The sequence below is a fragment of the Pagrus major genome, chromosome 4 (genome assembly GCF_040436345.1).
Source record: "Pagrus major chromosome 4, Pma_NU_1.0".
NCBI lineage: Eukaryota > Metazoa > Chordata > Actinopteri > Spariformes > Sparidae > Pagrus > Pagrus major.
Window position 1 is genome coordinate 20,451,707 of NC_133218.1, and position 17,202 is coordinate 20,468,908.

Below are 17,202 nucleotides of genomic sequence, written 5' to 3' on the forward strand. Positions count from 1 at the left end.
GGATTGATGGCTGGGTGGATGGATGGATGGATGGATGGGACGATAAAAGGCATCCATCCATTTTGTAGCTTATCCTGTTCAAGGTCACAGGCAACTTGAGCCTATCCCAGCATGCATTGCGTGAGAGGGGAGATACATCCACAACCCGAGGCTGGAATAAGTGCTCTGACTTGTAGTAAATGAATAATTAAATATAACCTATTAACCAGAACATAATTATGTTTGTCACAAACGCCTCCATTCTTTCTTCTCCAGACACACAAAGACATCCATTCACATAATCTGCAGAGCCACACATAATAGTGACCTTCATGTATTCCTTTGTGCTCACCCTATATTCATCTGTTTTTCATCTTTGTCAGTAATGATCCTGCATCATCTATTCCTCTATTCATGTCTTGTTAGGTGATAGAAACCCAGCTTTCCTATAATGCTGTCTGCTTCTTTGAACACCTGAATAAGATGTTATTCCAGTCTGCAAAGCATGAGGGACTGAGGCCGTCACTGACAGAGGTGAGGATGATTGTTCATAACCAATGAGTGAATAAGTCAAACAAAACACAGTAAAGTATGACCTACATTAGACAAATAAAAAGCCACAGATATGATTCTTTCTAATTTTACAGCTCTCCTGTAACAATAGCTCTCGTCATGTGACTGGTGTGATAATGCCAATCATCATTTCACAATAGTGGGCATGCTTATCTGTCATCAGCAGAGAGCTCCATAAACACTAAGTGGATGGAAAGAATCTGAGGGCAAGAATCATCAAGCCGTTAACTCAGCAGCTGTTAGGTGGTTTGTTTCTGTACGGGATGCAGGGTGAGCAGCGCTGTGGGCCGACTGATTACCGTTTTTTACTCCATGGTGCTTTCCAGCATCGGGCTGAGGGCTCGGCACACATGTGACCCATTGAACAGTGACTGGAAAGCTTTGCAAGTGGTGCTGTCAACACCAGGACATAAATAAAGCTAAAGATAGGGTGTTGTGGCTTCAGCCCAGGTTTCTGGTCAGCCAAAGGCTTTTAATAGAAACACTCTGATTTATAAAAGGCTAACAGGGACTATTTTTGACCCAGTGGACTTGGGGGATAGGGATCTTGGAAACTTGTGACGCTTCTGGGTGCATGACTGACCCCTCTGACTTGAATGTGTCAGTGGTGGTTGGTTGTGGGAGTTGTAGCAGATAGCAGATGCTGGATGGATCAAACCGGCCAAAGGCCTGTGATGTTGTTGGAGACAGTCCAGAGAGACAGACAGGGAGGTGATCACATGGGTCTATCCCAGTCAGACCCATTAAGTTATCAGATCGCTGTTTAATTGGTCTGTCTAGGGATGAAGTTTAAATGATGCGTTGATCCACTCTGCTTCACTTTAATTAAAATCTAACGTACTTCTTGTTCTGAATTTCAAGGACCAGGCACACATATACCTGAGTTCAATCATCATTAACATCTATTATATTTTACCAGGAACATACAAGAAAGGGTTGGTCACATGTCCATGTCCAGTTTTTAATACATATACATTTGATACAATACTTCCTTTATAATATCACAGCAGTGTCATACATTTGTTCTTAGACACACTAGTAGCACGGCCCAGTTGATTGCAATGTTGGTCTGTCTGTTCCTCGCCTGGTCCAACACTTTTAGCCTAGACTGAAATATCTAAAAAATTGTGCAACATTTTGTCAGACACTCATGGTCCCCAGAGGGTGAATCGTGCTACCTTTGATGATCCTCTGACATTTTCTCTAGCACCACCATGACGTTCACATTGTGGTTTTTAGTAAAATATTTTTACACCTATTGAATGGCTTGCCTAAATTTGGTAGAGACATTTATGTCCCCCTCAGGAGGACTTTGGTGATCCCTTAACTTTTCCTTTTTGGTTTATGACAAGGTACCTGAAAAGAATAAAGCCATTCTCATCAGTCTCAGTTGCCCTTTGTGTTCAGCGCTAATTAGCATGATCCGCTTCGAGTCTGAGTTTCAACATTTGCAAGCTTGAAACCACAGGGTGACTTTGACAAGGGACGATGGAGTTTTAAAGTTTGTAAACATGTCACCACAGGATATTTTTAAGGAGACCTTGGGACAATATTCAGCTGTGTTTGTGGCGACAAAAAACTGATATTCTTGACAGGAAGTCGGATCATCTGCAGGCGTGTTTTTAGCAAAAAAAAGGGTGTTTTTTAATGAGACCTCGGGCCATCTCCAGTCATTTTAAGACAAAACATGATGTTTTCTCAAACGTAACCAGACCATAAGCACAGTATTGTGACAAGAGAAAAATGGAAAATCTAACCTAAGAAACATAAAGTAAAGACTTATCTGTGGTTTTGCCAAAATGAACTTTGCTAACATTTATTCTTGTGACTGGGTTGAAGTCCAGCCTCAAAGAGCTGCTTGCATGACTGTAACCTCTTTGTCGTGTTATTGTTTAAAAAGTCACTGAGTAGTTCACACTCAAGAAAAGTCTAATGATCAACAGTCGTTCAAAACAGATGGTTACATTTTCTTGGACGCCTTATTAGCTCAGGAGATGAGGTTTACATGGAGTGTCAGCTTGATGGTGCTCCGTAAAAACATCTGCAACGGTGCCAAAAAGGATGCTTCTAAAATGTATCATGTCAATACTGGAAAATGGTTTAGTCTGTTAGCAACAAGGAAATGGCACCAATACAGCAAAAAACTGTCCAGACAATTTCAACTGATGTTTATTATAATAATGGGCTTCTGGTTTATATCATCTCTGCTCAACCCTGACTGAAATAGCCCTGACTGTAAATCTCAGATTTTTCTTTTTAACTCTACTAGAATTAGTTGTACATCTCTACCCAGCAGGCCAAATGTATCTGACACTGATTTTAAACAGACGTGTATGAAATAAATAGGGGTTGACTGAGCCATGATGCAGCACTGACTGTGTGTGTTGCTATAGACACCGTGTGCAAACAGTGGATCTTGGATTAACATTAGGGGTCACTGAGTGAAGTCAGTTGAGTTCCCTGAAGACCATGTAGGTGTCTGTTGCCCACTCAGAATATGTCATGTCTCAATGCTAGGTAACCCAACACCATCTGGATCAGGTGTCAGGGGTCAGGGTGTGACTGTCACTGAGTGTCAGTGTCTCAATCAACATTTACTGTAGCTAACTGAGATATAAGCCTAAAAATCAAATACCAAGGCCAGAAGGAAGCTAGCAGACATTTTCTGGAAAATAGTCCATAGATCAAAGCCTTTATGGTATATGAGTTGACAGCCAAGTATAGAATTACAGATCATGACCTCTCTCCCATAACAGCGAAGCTCTGTTTTCTTTAATTATCATAACAGACCACCAACAAAGAGCCCAAGAGAGGGAACCTCATCTCGTCTCCCCTGCTGTGATTTATAATCCACTCTGCGAACCAAGGCCACTGCCTGACAACCGTAATTTTATTTGGTGTGTATACACAACCTGTAAAAGGTGTATATGGTTTGGCAAGTTGTTGTCATAGTTGGACGTCAAACCCGACCCTGAACCTGGGTGAAGGCCAGACATCGCCATCCAGGAAAAGACAGGTGTATGTGTGGTTGGTTTGGCCGGAATAAGTTGGAGATCACGGGCCTGTCCGCACAAAATAGACAACCTGCTGCTAAATAAAGCTCCCTAATGAATACAGAAACACACACATGTCACCAGAGAGGTCTTAGGGGAAAGAAGCGTCAGATATTTTTGCAGTATGGTTTTATTTTCTGACGGGGTGACGGCGATGGATCACTGGCTCGTAGACAAGTAGGGGAGATATGAGCTGGCCAAGCATTTGTGTTGTGGTCCATGTGCTGTTTGTATCCATGGCAACTGCAACGTGGCCGTGTCCCCTGATTACCAGATAGAGTCGCTGTCCTTGACAATATGGAGAAACTTAAAATGATTTATGAGTGAAGCATCCTGTTTTCGGTTTTACTGTGGAAATAGAAGAAGTGGCTCAGTCTGTATAGACTGTAGTGTCATAAAAAATCTGAGATTAGAGGGTTAGATACAGTAGTTTGGTTTAGATAAAGTGGTGATTGTGGTTTAGAGGCACATGTGGTTTGAGCCTTTGTAGCTTTGTGACGGTCAAAATATTAGGTTTTGTTCAAATTGAAGTCATTTATCAGCAAAAGTGTGTTATAACCCTTTTACGAATTAAATCAGATAAAATTCACTTAAAAAGGCTCCACAGCAATTTAGCATGGTGCCCCCTTAAGCTTGGGGGATTCACAAGAGACAAATAAAAAACTTAATGGTCAAAATCAAGCAGCAGAGGCCAGGATATTCTGACTTTTAGTCTTTAATGTGGGCCGAGCTCCAAAAACACTGGCTCCTACATTTCCCATAATGCAGATCAGTAGCATCTTATATGAATCACCTTCTATCTGGTGGAATGTAGCCCAGAACATTGACTCAAGTAATATTCTTAAGGACCATTCTGAAGTATTGGTACTTTTCATAAGCATTTCCTTGTAATGCTGCTTTATTCTGTACGTCTCATCTCGCCCACTTGCCAGAATAAAATGTTGTCATTGTATGTTTCTGCAATAGCTACATTTCTTCAATACATGTCACATAAATTCAGATTACATGTATACAAGCGGACTTTCATGTCGGAAGGCAAAGGGGATGGTGGTGTGAGACGGATAGGCGAGACTGCTCCAAAGCCAGAGACCACTGTTCGAGACAGCGTTTAAACATTTGTAAGTGGAAACCGCTGGATGTGTTTGTGGTAACAGAACCAGGTAAGTAAGAAGATGTTCCCCAAACCCTTACCAAGTGTTTTTTGTGTGTACACTGCCAACATTTATTCTGGTAACTGGGTTGCAGATGGAAATATTGTACTTTTTACTCTGTTACATTCATTTAACAGCTGCAGTTCCAATTACCACGCAGATAAAGTTATCAAATACAAAACTTTAGATAAGCTTAAAAAAAAACAATGCGTTGATGTCGGTTAATCTACTCAACAGTGTAAAAAGTAAACTTAGCTCCTGCTGCAACTTGCTGTAACATAAAATGTTGCTTTCTCACCATTAATAATCCAAATACATTGATAATGTGAACACTCTCAAGAGCCGTTTTAGTACTTTTACTTATAATACTCGGAGTACATTTTGAGACTGTTTGCCACCTTGAATGCAGGGCTTTTACTTGTCATTTAAAATGAGCATGTTTACATTGTGAGCAATTCTCTCCTCCTTAACAAAGCTCCTTCAGAGCCACAGAGGACATTTAGTCCTCATTAACTTTGACAAAGGAATACATAATTTTAAAGAGATTATTTATACACACAAATTCTTAGTAAATATCTAACAAACATGATGACAATTCAGCAATTCTCTCTCTCTCTCTCTCAAAAAAAGAAACAAAGTTCATCGTTCTGTCTGACCAGCAACTTTTTCTGCTGCTCGTTTGTCCTGCAGGTTTGTATTTCACAAGTTGCTCAGATGTTGCTGTGTCTGGGAAAAAAAAATCACTACAACAAGCAAGTAGATCTCCTGATGCTAAAAATAAATGTGACTGACTCTATTTCTGAGGCCTGACTGTAATATCTGATTACATGGCACATCGATTGTGGCTGAGGATGATGTGCCCGCTCAGGTATTCTCTGTCTCAATAAATCTCCCTGATGCTATTTTGGAAACATTATTTGAGAATATGTGTTAAATATACTTCACACACACCCACACTTTCATTTTTTATTGATAGACCCGCAAACTGAATTTTCCACAGCCATCAGCAGTTACATGGAAACAAAACCAGGTGGGGGTAATGCAACCTCTTGATTCAAACACAGTTAGAAGGAGGACGGACAAAGGCAAGGTCAAGTGTTACTGATAGCAACACAGAAAATATGCTGTCTCCTTCAATGTAAAATATGTGTTCTGCTGTTATCAGCCATTATTTCATTTTCACATGGAGCCATGTCCCTGTATCAAAGATGTTGTCTGTGGTTTATTTTTACTTTATTAAATTCAATTTTGTGTCTGGTCAAAGGCAAATAGAGCTCTCTGCATGTGATCCAAAAGACAGTAGATGCTGCCACCTACTGGAAGACCCACACAAGCTGAATGAAGTGTGTAAATTACACTAAAACAGCATCATAAAAAAAGAAAACTATATTGAAATATACCTGTGAAAGAAGATAAATGTTAAAAAATATCAGCATGGAAAACAATTTACAACACAGAACATGAATCGAGTATTAAGGTGTCAATAAACTAAATTTCTTCAAATGTAAATTTAAATTATCAATTAAATTGGTTCGTACTCTGTTTTATGTGAATTCAAATTCATAGTCCATGTTTTTATTGATTCTTTTCTTGATTTCTATTAATTTACTTTTTTAACTCAGAATCCAACCTGAATCTGTTACACTAAAAATAATCTCCATTACAGTCAAGATTTTGTAAAAACTACTCTCAGGTAAATCCCATCCAAACACTTCAAGTATGAGTATACACAATCCTTTACACAAGTTTTTAGTCTGCAAATAGACGTTCATCTTGCCATCTACTGGACAAATATTGTAGCTACAGGTTGAAGCCACAGACCTGACTGAATTTGAATAAAAGGAAAAATAGTAAGTTGTTTACAGTATATACTCCACAAAACTCAAACTTATCTTTGGTGTCCATTCCTTTCGTTTGTGAAATTCATTCATTCAACCTCGAAAAATCATTGAGGGCAAGCTCTCATTTTCAATGATGTCGAGAGCACAAGTGAAAAACAGAATAGGTGCAAAAATGTGATAACAAACAGAAACAACGAACAGAATCACAGAGCGAATAAACAGAATGGGTACATAAAAATGATAACAGAGAAGAAGCAATGTGACTGAATACAAATAAAACAATTAAAGGGCTGAAAATGATAAGAAACTGCAAGCATGGTGGCATGTTACCCTTCAAGGCTTTAAAAAGAAACAGAAACCAATGGCTGTGACGTCTTACTGTTGAAGGTAGTAGTGATAGTGAAGATACATGAGCACCAACTTATCTACTTTATTTTAACTTTTGATATGATACATATAAGGACATTTGGTAACACTTTTTATCATCATGAATCATGAATGAGACTCAAAAATCAGCTTCAAATTGGACCTCTAATAAATGGTAAGTTCAAAGTTAATTAAGCTTTAGTTAATGGTTATTTCACTGCTAACAATCAAATGCTTATAAACATTTATTAAGCAACTGTAAAGGCTTATAAACATCAGTTGCAACTTTACAATAAACAATGTTTAATAAATCGTTTACAAAGCATTGTATTGTTCATAAACAGGGAAAAAGCTACTAACTAAAATTGTATTATCTTTAAATGAACCATTTATTATTGATGGTTATTATAAAGTATTGCCAGAAATTATTTATTTGGCCCCATTCAGAAAACCAAGACAGAAACATATAGGTCAAACAAGTGTGATGGCCTCCCTCAACATTAATGCAGATTACAGCCACACCTAAAGGAATCTGTTATTTTAGTTTATTGATGATATTGACTCTAAACACTCTACCATGCTTAATTCAGGGCCACATAAAACTTGTTCAGTGAACACAGCTGGTAAATAATTGACTGTGATCACAGTCCATGTTCCTTCTCACTGTTCCTCAACCCTCGAGGCCACAACCTGGCTACTAATTACCTTAAACCCAGCGTTGCTACTTCTGATCAGTGAGAGTGTGTTTAAACATTTACTTGAATGGCTCCTCCATCTAAAACATATTGCGAATACCAGGTACAAAGTTCAGTTACAGAAACTTAAACAAAGGTGAGCAAAAGAAACTTTGTCTGGTTTGGAAAGACCAACAACCCCCATAAAATACAAGACGCTTGAATATCCCAAATCACCAAGTACAGACAACTCTTTTCTTCTCTACATGTAAATGTTGGTCTACAAATCTGATATAATCCCATCAAAGAATGTAAAACAAGAGAGTTATTTTGAATTTTATTTCATTCAGAAAACATGTCAAGATTTTGAATGCATCACATAATTATTCAAATCATCCATAAATTACACTTTTAATGTTGCTTCACATCAACAACACAAAACAATCACAACCTTGGTGCCACTCTTCCTGTATGCATTTTGCTGTATGGGAACAAAATGATGTTATTCCTGCCATACAGTCCAGTCCATCTAAAAGTACAGTAAAGTCCATCTAAATAAGGAACTGCATTACATAAAGCTGCCATAACTCGACCAAGTGAGACACGCGGGCCTCCGTCAGGCATTTACATACTTAACTATTGCTCTGTGTATTAGCTCCTGCATAGCAGAAACACTGGACCAGCGAACGTGACACCACAGTCAGGATGCAGTTCAATCTCAAAATGAAATTCAGAAAACAAAAACAAAATTTGACTGATCATCGAATTCATTGGGTCCTTGTTTGCACTGCTGGAGTTTCATAAATCTCAAATGAGAAACAGTTGTGAACACAGGATTTTGTTGAATCTAGACAGCATGCTAAAAATAATAAATCACCCTACTAGCGGTGAACTCTAAAGGACCTGAGACTTTCATGACCTCCATCATGGCCAAACAGAGCACTTTAAGCAACTGCAGCACTAATCCAATCCCACCTCCAGTTGGGATTGTTGGACTGAATGGGATCTGTGGCCACAAAGACTGGGAATCCACCAGCAATAGGCCGGATCAACGGGGGATCAATCGGATCAGTAAGGAGGCAGCGACTGTGAAAGTGAATCTGCAGACGGTGGTGCGATAACAGCAACAAACTCACTGGTATACACACTTACCAGTTACACATAATAGCACCTTACAAGAGTTTGTTGCACATTGATGTAGCACTTTGTTGCCTCAGCAACACTAGTTTTCCTTGGACATCAATAGACCATATTCACATGGTGGCCATACATGTCGTACTGCTGTGTTTCAGGTTTCATGTCCTATAAACATAGGGAATCTGACAAATTGTTATATTTTCACCACATCCTGATTGATCACCAAGTGAAACGACAACGGATAGTGAAATTCTGGAGGAACATTGAGCCGTATTTCAAGGTCCAACAACATATTTGTTTACCTCTTAGCCAATGTTACACAACAGCTACTCTTAGCATTCAATCACTTCCTAGCTTACATTACCATTTACGATAGGAAAGGCGTGAATTAATTCTACAAAATAAACACATATCTTGGACACATTTATTATAAAGTGGAAGTGAAACACACTGGATGTAGGATTTAGGATGTAGTTGAATGCTTACGTTAGCTAATGGGTATCAAATATGTTGTCTACCTTGAAATACGGCCCAATATCCCTCCAGATTTTCACTATCCAGGCAGTGAAATTATACAATTTGTCCGATTCCCTATTTATACGAACACAGTAGCGTAACATTATCGCAGCGTTTGAGCTCCCCACCCTGAGTGTGACATCAGAGGAAACTGTCCATCGTGTGAAGTGCACAAAAACAGCACACCACAACAGCTGTCACCAAACAGCACATAGTAGTCAAATAATTAAACTGCTAGGTGTTAATATCATCGTATCCCTTTTATTTTTCCCTAAATTATCCAAAAACTGATTCCACCCTCTACCACCAAAGCTTCTGACCAGTAGAGGGAAACATCTCAATGTGCTGGCAGTGATGAGAATTACTCCTTGAATCTTTTCCTTCTGTAGAAAGTAAATCAGAAATCCTCAGGACACGCTACCATGAGGCTAAAAAGTACACTCAAATAAATGCATTCACTGTTGTCTAAGAAGAGCCTTTGTTGTCTGTGGCTTCAGGTCTCCTGAGGTCACATTAATTGGACGAACGCACTTTCCTGCCTTTGAGCGGTTGGGGAGGCCTGAAGTTGTTTTCCATTCGCATCCTCTGATCCTCTTCCTCTCCAGTGAACAGAAGCATTCTAAACTTGCCCAGCTGCAAAGAGAGAGAAAGAAAGACAACATTTTATATTCATATTCTTGCATTGAAATTGAACTTTTGTTGTTTACTTTGCACTATAAGCACATTAAAAAGGATATGACTGGTGATATTCTGTATGCTATTGTCAACCAACACCAAAACCAACAATACATTAGTCCTTTTTTGTTATAAAGAAACATCTTCCAGTGCCACTGCGTGACTCACTAATTACTTTTTAATAGTTTTTGGACAACGATGGGGCCTTATGGCACACTAAGCTGCATCACAGAAGCATTAATTCATTGTGGTTACATTTTTATTAATTTGCCACAGCACTTAAAAGCTACTCACACATCCCATCCTCTTTTTGGTGTTTCCCCTTTAGCATCATGTCTTATGAGGGGAAATGAAAAACTAAATAATACCCTGTTATATAACGGCTTTTCCCTGCTGGGTCTCCATGCAAGCATTTTTCAATTAAAGCCCTGAACCCATCCAGTCATCCATCCATCAGGATAATCAGCTGGAGGGGATCAAAGGCTCAAGGCCTGGAGTCAGAGGTTGTGGGGGCCAGTCGCCTAACTAACACCTCACCCCCAGCTATGCTACACTCATGGGTTTACAGACAGATTGGCCATGACTACCCCCGGGGGTAGTCATGGCCACTAAAACTCCTGATTCCTCATGTACAGTCCTTGAGATAAAAACAGGGATCTAAACTAGAAAAGATCAACAAAGTATAAGAGTGTAATCCAGAGGCTGGCAGCAGTCGCCACAGGGCCAGCTCACAGGGGGACCTGGAAGGCATGTGCTGCAGACATCCAGTTAGTAAGCTTAACTTGTCAGCAACCTGGGGTTATCAGACCTAAACTTTCTGATTACATTCACTACTAAGAGGGGTGGATAAAAACGAGTCAGCTCCAAACACTGTGTCCCTAATGAGTGATGCCCGCGCTCATTCTGGCCTCCAAATTTAGCATCACACTGAGGCGAAGCAGTATGTTTCTGCACATGCTACAGCACAGAGGCAAACCCCACCAACACCCACCCCCACATCGACTAACGCTTGGCATACTGATCCAGTGATGCTGAACTTTGGTTTGACAACAAAGGAGACAGTAGATCTTTTGGAGCAATGGTGGCCAGGAAACATGAATGTCACAGTGCACATTTTGAGAAAAGATCGCACTGGAGATGAGAGAAAATATGCTGTATGATTCTTGCAGAAACTTGGACACTACTACAAAATTAGAAAGGTGTTTCTCTTAGCTACCATTCACATTATCATTAATCAAGAGCCTAGCCTTCTCTGTCCGATGCAGGATGAACATCAGCATAACATCACTATATTTTATACATGTTTGTTACAAACACACCTGTTTTTCCGACACCGTGATTGGCTCCTTCAGGACGATCCAGGTGACGCTCTCATGTAGGGGGGGTGTGGTCAGTGATCCCAGGTAGGTCCAGTAGTGGAGGCTGCTGGGTAGGAGGCACTTGGGGTTGAAACGTTTGAAATCTGTGACACTAGACTGTAACAGAAATACAAAGACAACATTTATTTGACTGTGATAATACTTAAAGCAGGTCAAAAAACAGATAAACATTACAGATTACATTAAAATACAGTAACAATCTTCGTACTTACCTTAAACTTCACCATGTACAGAGCGTCTGTTATCATGTGGAGCCATCTGTGGTCGTCACCTGTCTTCAGTGACAGACAAGATTGTTTTCTACTTTTATTTGTGACAACTCAAAACTTTTAACACACAGTATATACATGTGTATATACTTGGTGTAGTCTACAAAATATCACAATTCTTCCATTTTTATTGAAGGAGCAATTACTGTGAACATCTGAGTATTTACCATAAATAAAGAAAAAAAAATGTAGTGAAGACGAAATAAAAGTTTGAATGAGTGCAGAATTTTAGGCTGGACTACAACACATAATTATGCCTTAGTTTCATTTGAGGCTACGATGACTTAATGCAGACTTAAAAACAACTGCAAAACTGTTACAGTTATACAAAATGAAGAGGTCAGAAAATAGGACTGCACTTATGAAGCATCTTACATCTAAAAAGATGCCAAGGACAGCGAGGCCGTCTGGAGATGTTGCCGCCTCCCCAAACGACTTGTACTTGACAGCATTCCAGTGTACTAGATGGAGCTAGAGGAGGAAAGACAGACAGACAGACGATAAAAACTGGATTTTAGAGTTGTATAAATTAATTCAAGTCTTTGAATTCATGCCTGTGTACTGATGAGATAATCCTGTGCCGATATTTTCTACATAAGTATGTACACATCCCTTTCTAAGGAAAAATAGTAATCCCTGCACACATTTTTACCTCTGCATTGCTTTATTTTAAAAAGTCACAATTTGGTCACCGAGACCTTTCTCAAGACAGGTAAGAGGTCAAAATATGTCAGAATTTTTTATTTTTTTTAAACTGAAATTATCAACAGAATGTAAAGAAATAACAGTTTTGATGTTATGTTGAAGATGTCTATGTATTGTGTTGCAGAGATATCTTCTGAAGTTAGCATGCCAACTATATCGTACACTTTCTTCCTATGGTGAACAACACCAACACTCCCCTGGTGCTGCAAGCTGCCAGTCTGGGCAGAGTCAGCTAACAAGAGCACTAGCTGTATGGCTAACTGAGCTAACTTGCTAACAGCAGCTACGGTTAGTGGTAACTGGTGATATGCTGCTCCTATTTGTTTGGAGTATGAATTTGACAGGTGGTCATTTTTTACATGTTGGACCTTTAAGAAAAACAGCATTGACAGTGATTTACTTCTGGAGGAAGTGAGGCTGTGTGAGCACTATGCTCCGCTGTCAGAGGGGAGAGAATAACGCAGCTAGTACTGGTGTATCAATACTGTTAGTTTCATATATTTACAATCAACATCTATCGATATTTTCATATTTTTGACACACCTTCACCAAAAATGGGTTACTCTGTGTTTTTTGGTAATTAGTCACGGACGCACTGAAGCATTCAGATCCCAAGCACTGACCTCTGATGCATAGCTTATTCCTTCAACAGTGTGCTCAGAGCCGTGGCAGCCCTTTCCACCCCAGTGGAAGTGAAACTGTTTCAGTCTGTAGGGGTTGTCAAGAGGGCCTCCCTGGATCACTGCAGAAGATGAGAGGAGATGTTAAAGAAAAACAATCACATTCACACACAGGCAGACACCCACTCTCTTACTCTCTGTGGGTGTGAGACAAACTGCTTTCCAGAACAATGCCGTACAGAGCATCAGAGCACAGAGTACAGCATCCTGTGTGTAGCATCATCCAAACAGCTTGGTACCACTGCAGGCAACACACACACACACACACACACACACACACACACACACACACACACACACACACACACACACACACACACACACACACACACACACACACACACACACACACACACACACACACACACACACACACACACACACACACACACACACACACACAAAGATGAGTCAACAGGGTAACACCCAGCAGACTTTATTAAATTTCTCATTCAAAGCTGAGACATGAGCACAACCAGGCAGACAGCCTCCTGTACCAACAAATCATCTATCATTAGAGCTCTGTGGCACAAGCTTTAGTTTGAGACACAAACAGCCTATCCTTTGCTAAATAAAGCAACGTTAAAGCTGCTTTCAGAGTGGTTCAGATTCCCATTCAGGTCTATTGGCAAACAAAGATTGATTTCACTTGAATGTATTTCATAATGACAGTCAGCCCCATTACCAAGACACTACAGACGGTTTTCAGAGCCTATGGCCTGCACCACTGGGTATGGACAGCAGTTTAATCTGATCGTTATTCATTGTGATGCTGCTGACATCCTTCTGACAAACGGGCCACTCCAGTTCAGGTCAGATTAGCTCGGCATGAACGGCAAAAGAGCAAAACGCTTATCTCGTCAGTCTAATATAGATGCATGAGAACCACGGGGACAATGCGATTTGTTAAAGGAAAAGCTATTTACTATTGACATGAAAAGGAAAATTATTATTTCCAGACAATTAACTAGTCTAGAAAAATCAATATCAATGTGTGGAGGAACAAAACTGCCATTTAAAAGCCATTAAAAGGTGCACTATGTTGTTTTGGGGAGGAAAGTTTTAATCAGAAATGAAAAGTCAATGATTTTCATGCCTAGATGAACTGAATAAAAGAAAATTGTCCTCAGAGGACAACACAATTTCATACCATCTCACTTTGTTTATACCTTCTAAGTAGCCACCTTGCTAGCTTCATCCACTATTCTGGGGACTTTATTTCCCTCTGAGGACAGTTTATTGGATATGGAAAGATATTCATCAAATAAATATTTCTGAGTTTTTATTATAATCTTATTTACATTGTAAATATTACCTTGCTGAGTTTGGATTTCTTCCCCAAACCTACACAGTGCACGTTTAATGCCTACATTTATTCTTACATATTATTTCTGGTGCATTTAATGGCACATTAATTTATTCATTGAGCCATTTCTTTATTTATTTTATATTTTGGCAGCTTCAGTCCTCCATACAATATTTTATTTGTTCTGCATTTACTAGCATATTCATTTCTTCGATGAGCTATTTATTTATTTATTTATTTATTTATTTATTTATTTATTATCTTTTTGTGTTGGCAATCAGTGCAATCAAATGCTGTAAATCCTGACCTGGTAATGCTAACATTGATGATTGCTTGAGGACATAAACACATTAAATTATTACAATTATGACTGATTTTAACTGCCATCATGTTTATTATTCCAGCATTCAGAGCCAGATCTTTATAATAATTGTATATATTTTATCTTAATTACTTGAATAGTGTGCATCAGTCTTAACAGTAATGCATTTATTATATTCCATCCTCCTTTTCTTACCAAAACAACAGTGACACGTAACGCTGTCTGACACATAAATATATGGATGTGTTCACCCAGACACAAGCCATACATGGCAAACTGACAACCACAGGTTTAGGGGATTTGTGCACCTCATTTGAACTACGTGGAGACGCTGAGGAAGAGCATTAGTTCTCCTACAGGTCTCCTCTTTCATTAATTATTTTCAGTTGCTTGCTCTGTGGAAACTGTCTGAGCCAAACAGCCCCACATCTCTGAGCTTATCATTCATGTTAATGACAGGGTGGTTAACATGGATCCACCCTGTGATAAAAGCAAATGGAGTCATAATAACCACTGAGATCAGCTCAGGTTATTATATCTCTTGTCCAGCAGACAGATACTCATACAGTTAACTGCTGGCTGCACTTCCCTGTGGCATAATCAGTGGATTATTTGTAACCTCTGATTACAGTCAGTTATGCACCTGGTTTGCACTTTCTAAAAATCAAGGTAATTCCACCTTTCAAGCGTATGTTTACTGAAAGTCAACTTTTAGCACAGATTTCCACGGTAGGTGGCTGACTAATCAATATCAGAGCCAAGATTAACTTTGGACTGTGACCTGTCGATAATTGCAAGGCAGTCAGTAATCAGTATACAGAGTCATGTCAAATTGCACAGTCCAAGCCAAGATGGCTCTTCTATTCACATTTTGTCTTTGTCTCCTTTAATCCAATCAGAGCATGACTAAACTTATTGGTTGAAGTGTACTTTCTTGAACTCTCCTCTAACTCTACAGTCTGAAGAAACCAGAGCTGAAGCTCCATAGAAACACAAATACACACACACACGCACACACACACACACACACACACACACACACACACACACACACACACACACACACACACACACACACACACACTTTCTCACCTGAACGGTCATCAGAGTCATCAAACTCCACAACTACAGAGTGTCCATTGTTGGAAATGTTGATGGAGGTACAATGGTCATAGTTTAGGACAATCGGGCCCAGATTGGGGTCATGCGGAGCCTGTTGAGGGACGATGTCGATGGGAGACTGCCGGGTCCCTTCAGCGACTGGGAAGTTTTTGTGCCATATAGACGGACCTTATGATGTAAGGCGAACATAAACATTACAAGTTTTCAATACACCCAATAGTGTTCATAAGCCTCAAGCTCTGATTTATGGAGTTTGTCTCAAATCAAACAGATTTCATTGGTTCACCTGTAAAGAAAAATAATGACTTCTCTTTAAAACAAGGTAATAGAATCAAGCTCTGGTTTTAATTCAACACAGCTGAGTTAGTTAGAAGTACTGCAAATAAGAATTAGCTAAGCATTGAAGAAAGATCTCAAGAAATCTAAAGGAAATCAGTTTAATTCACTCCAGACTGTCTCATCCACACTAACCAATGCAGCACTGTAAATAGATCAACTTGTCTTGAAAGCATTGTGGCCAAGACACTGATGCTATTCAGGGTTTCTCACTGAGGAGCCCAGGACAAACCCAGAGGAAAGTCAGGTAAAGGTGACAGCAGTCATCCCTCTAAGCATGTGGCTAATCTCGTATTAACAGCGATGAAACACGCAACCCGCTCCAGCCAAACGGAGCAATCGTCAGCATTTACCGCAGCATACAAAGTTATTTCCCTCTGCTATGACTTGGAAAGGCTGCCAAGAGATGCTGTGAGCTCTTACCGTCGTCTTTTCCATATCCCCAGAGATTCCCTGTCATTGTCCCTGTGAGAAGACTCGAGTGTGACCGAGCTGTCGGTGTGTGGCTGCTGCACTCCGGTGCGCACGTGTGGGACGGACACGGACATCGGTCGGTGCAGCTATTGATGAAGTTTATGTAGTGGAAGGGAAATGATCCCTGTGTTGACACGCCCCCTCACACACACACACACACACCTCACACACAAACGCGCGCGCGCGTACACACGCCTCGTGTCCACCTGTCTCAGGTTTTAAAGCTTATCTTATCTGATGTTACTGCATTAGGTCAGCCCTCACGTGACTAAATGATTATAGTAAGACGCACGATTAAACTAACCTACACCTTCACTGAAATGATATACCATTTTTCTTTTCTTTCTTTTGGTTGTGATCGATGCCAATCTCTGCTAATTAAATTAAAAAGACAAACACAGCCTACCATGAATTAAAAATAAATAAATAAGTGAATAAATAAATAAATGAATAAATAAATAAATAATATTGTATAGAGAGGAAAAATAGTAGGCTTCAAGCTACAAATGCATATGTAATGGACCCAAAAAGAAACATGCTGTGTATATCTGAAGCATTATCTGCTCTAATAAAACTAATTTATTTGTTCTTCATTGATTTTGTGTTGTTTAAAATCTTTTATCATAGGCTACTGTATATAGCCT

General features: G+C 39.6%; 1 protein-coding gene across 1 annotated transcript; it reads right to left on the minus strand.

Moving 5' to 3' along the window:
* Window positions 1–7,961: 7,961 nt before the first annotated feature.
* On the minus strand, window positions 7,962–16,621 carry ca7 (carbonic anhydrase VII). Its single transcript, XM_073465205.1, has 7 exons — window positions 16,508–16,621; window positions 15,719–15,916; window positions 12,942–13,060; window positions 11,989–12,084; window positions 11,557–11,619; window positions 11,285–11,440; window positions 7,962–9,923 (listed from the first exon to the last, which is right to left on the minus strand). Exons 1-7 carry the CDS (start codon window positions 16,542–16,544, stop codon window positions 9,804–9,806), a joined length of 789 nt encoding a protein of 262 aa, XP_073321306.1. The 5' UTR covers window positions 16,545–16,621; the 3' UTR covers window positions 7,962–9,803.
* Window positions 16,622–17,202: the final 581 nt, after the last annotated feature.

What these genes read in the sequence shown, in the direction of transcription:
- ca7 (XM_073465205.1), bottom strand. Translation starts at nt 16,544, where the DNA reads ATGACAGGGAATCTCTGGGGATATGGAAAAGACGACG. An exon ending in GGGATATGGAAAAGACGACG is followed by an intron (nt 15,917 to 16,507) that starts GTAAGAGCTCAC and finishes TTACATCATAAG; the next exon opens with GTCCGTCTATATGGCACAAA. An exon ending in TGACTCTGATGACCGTTCAG is followed by an intron (nt 13,061 to 15,718) that starts GTGAGAAAGTGT and finishes CATCTTCTGCAG; the next exon opens with TGATCCAGGGAGGCCCTCTT.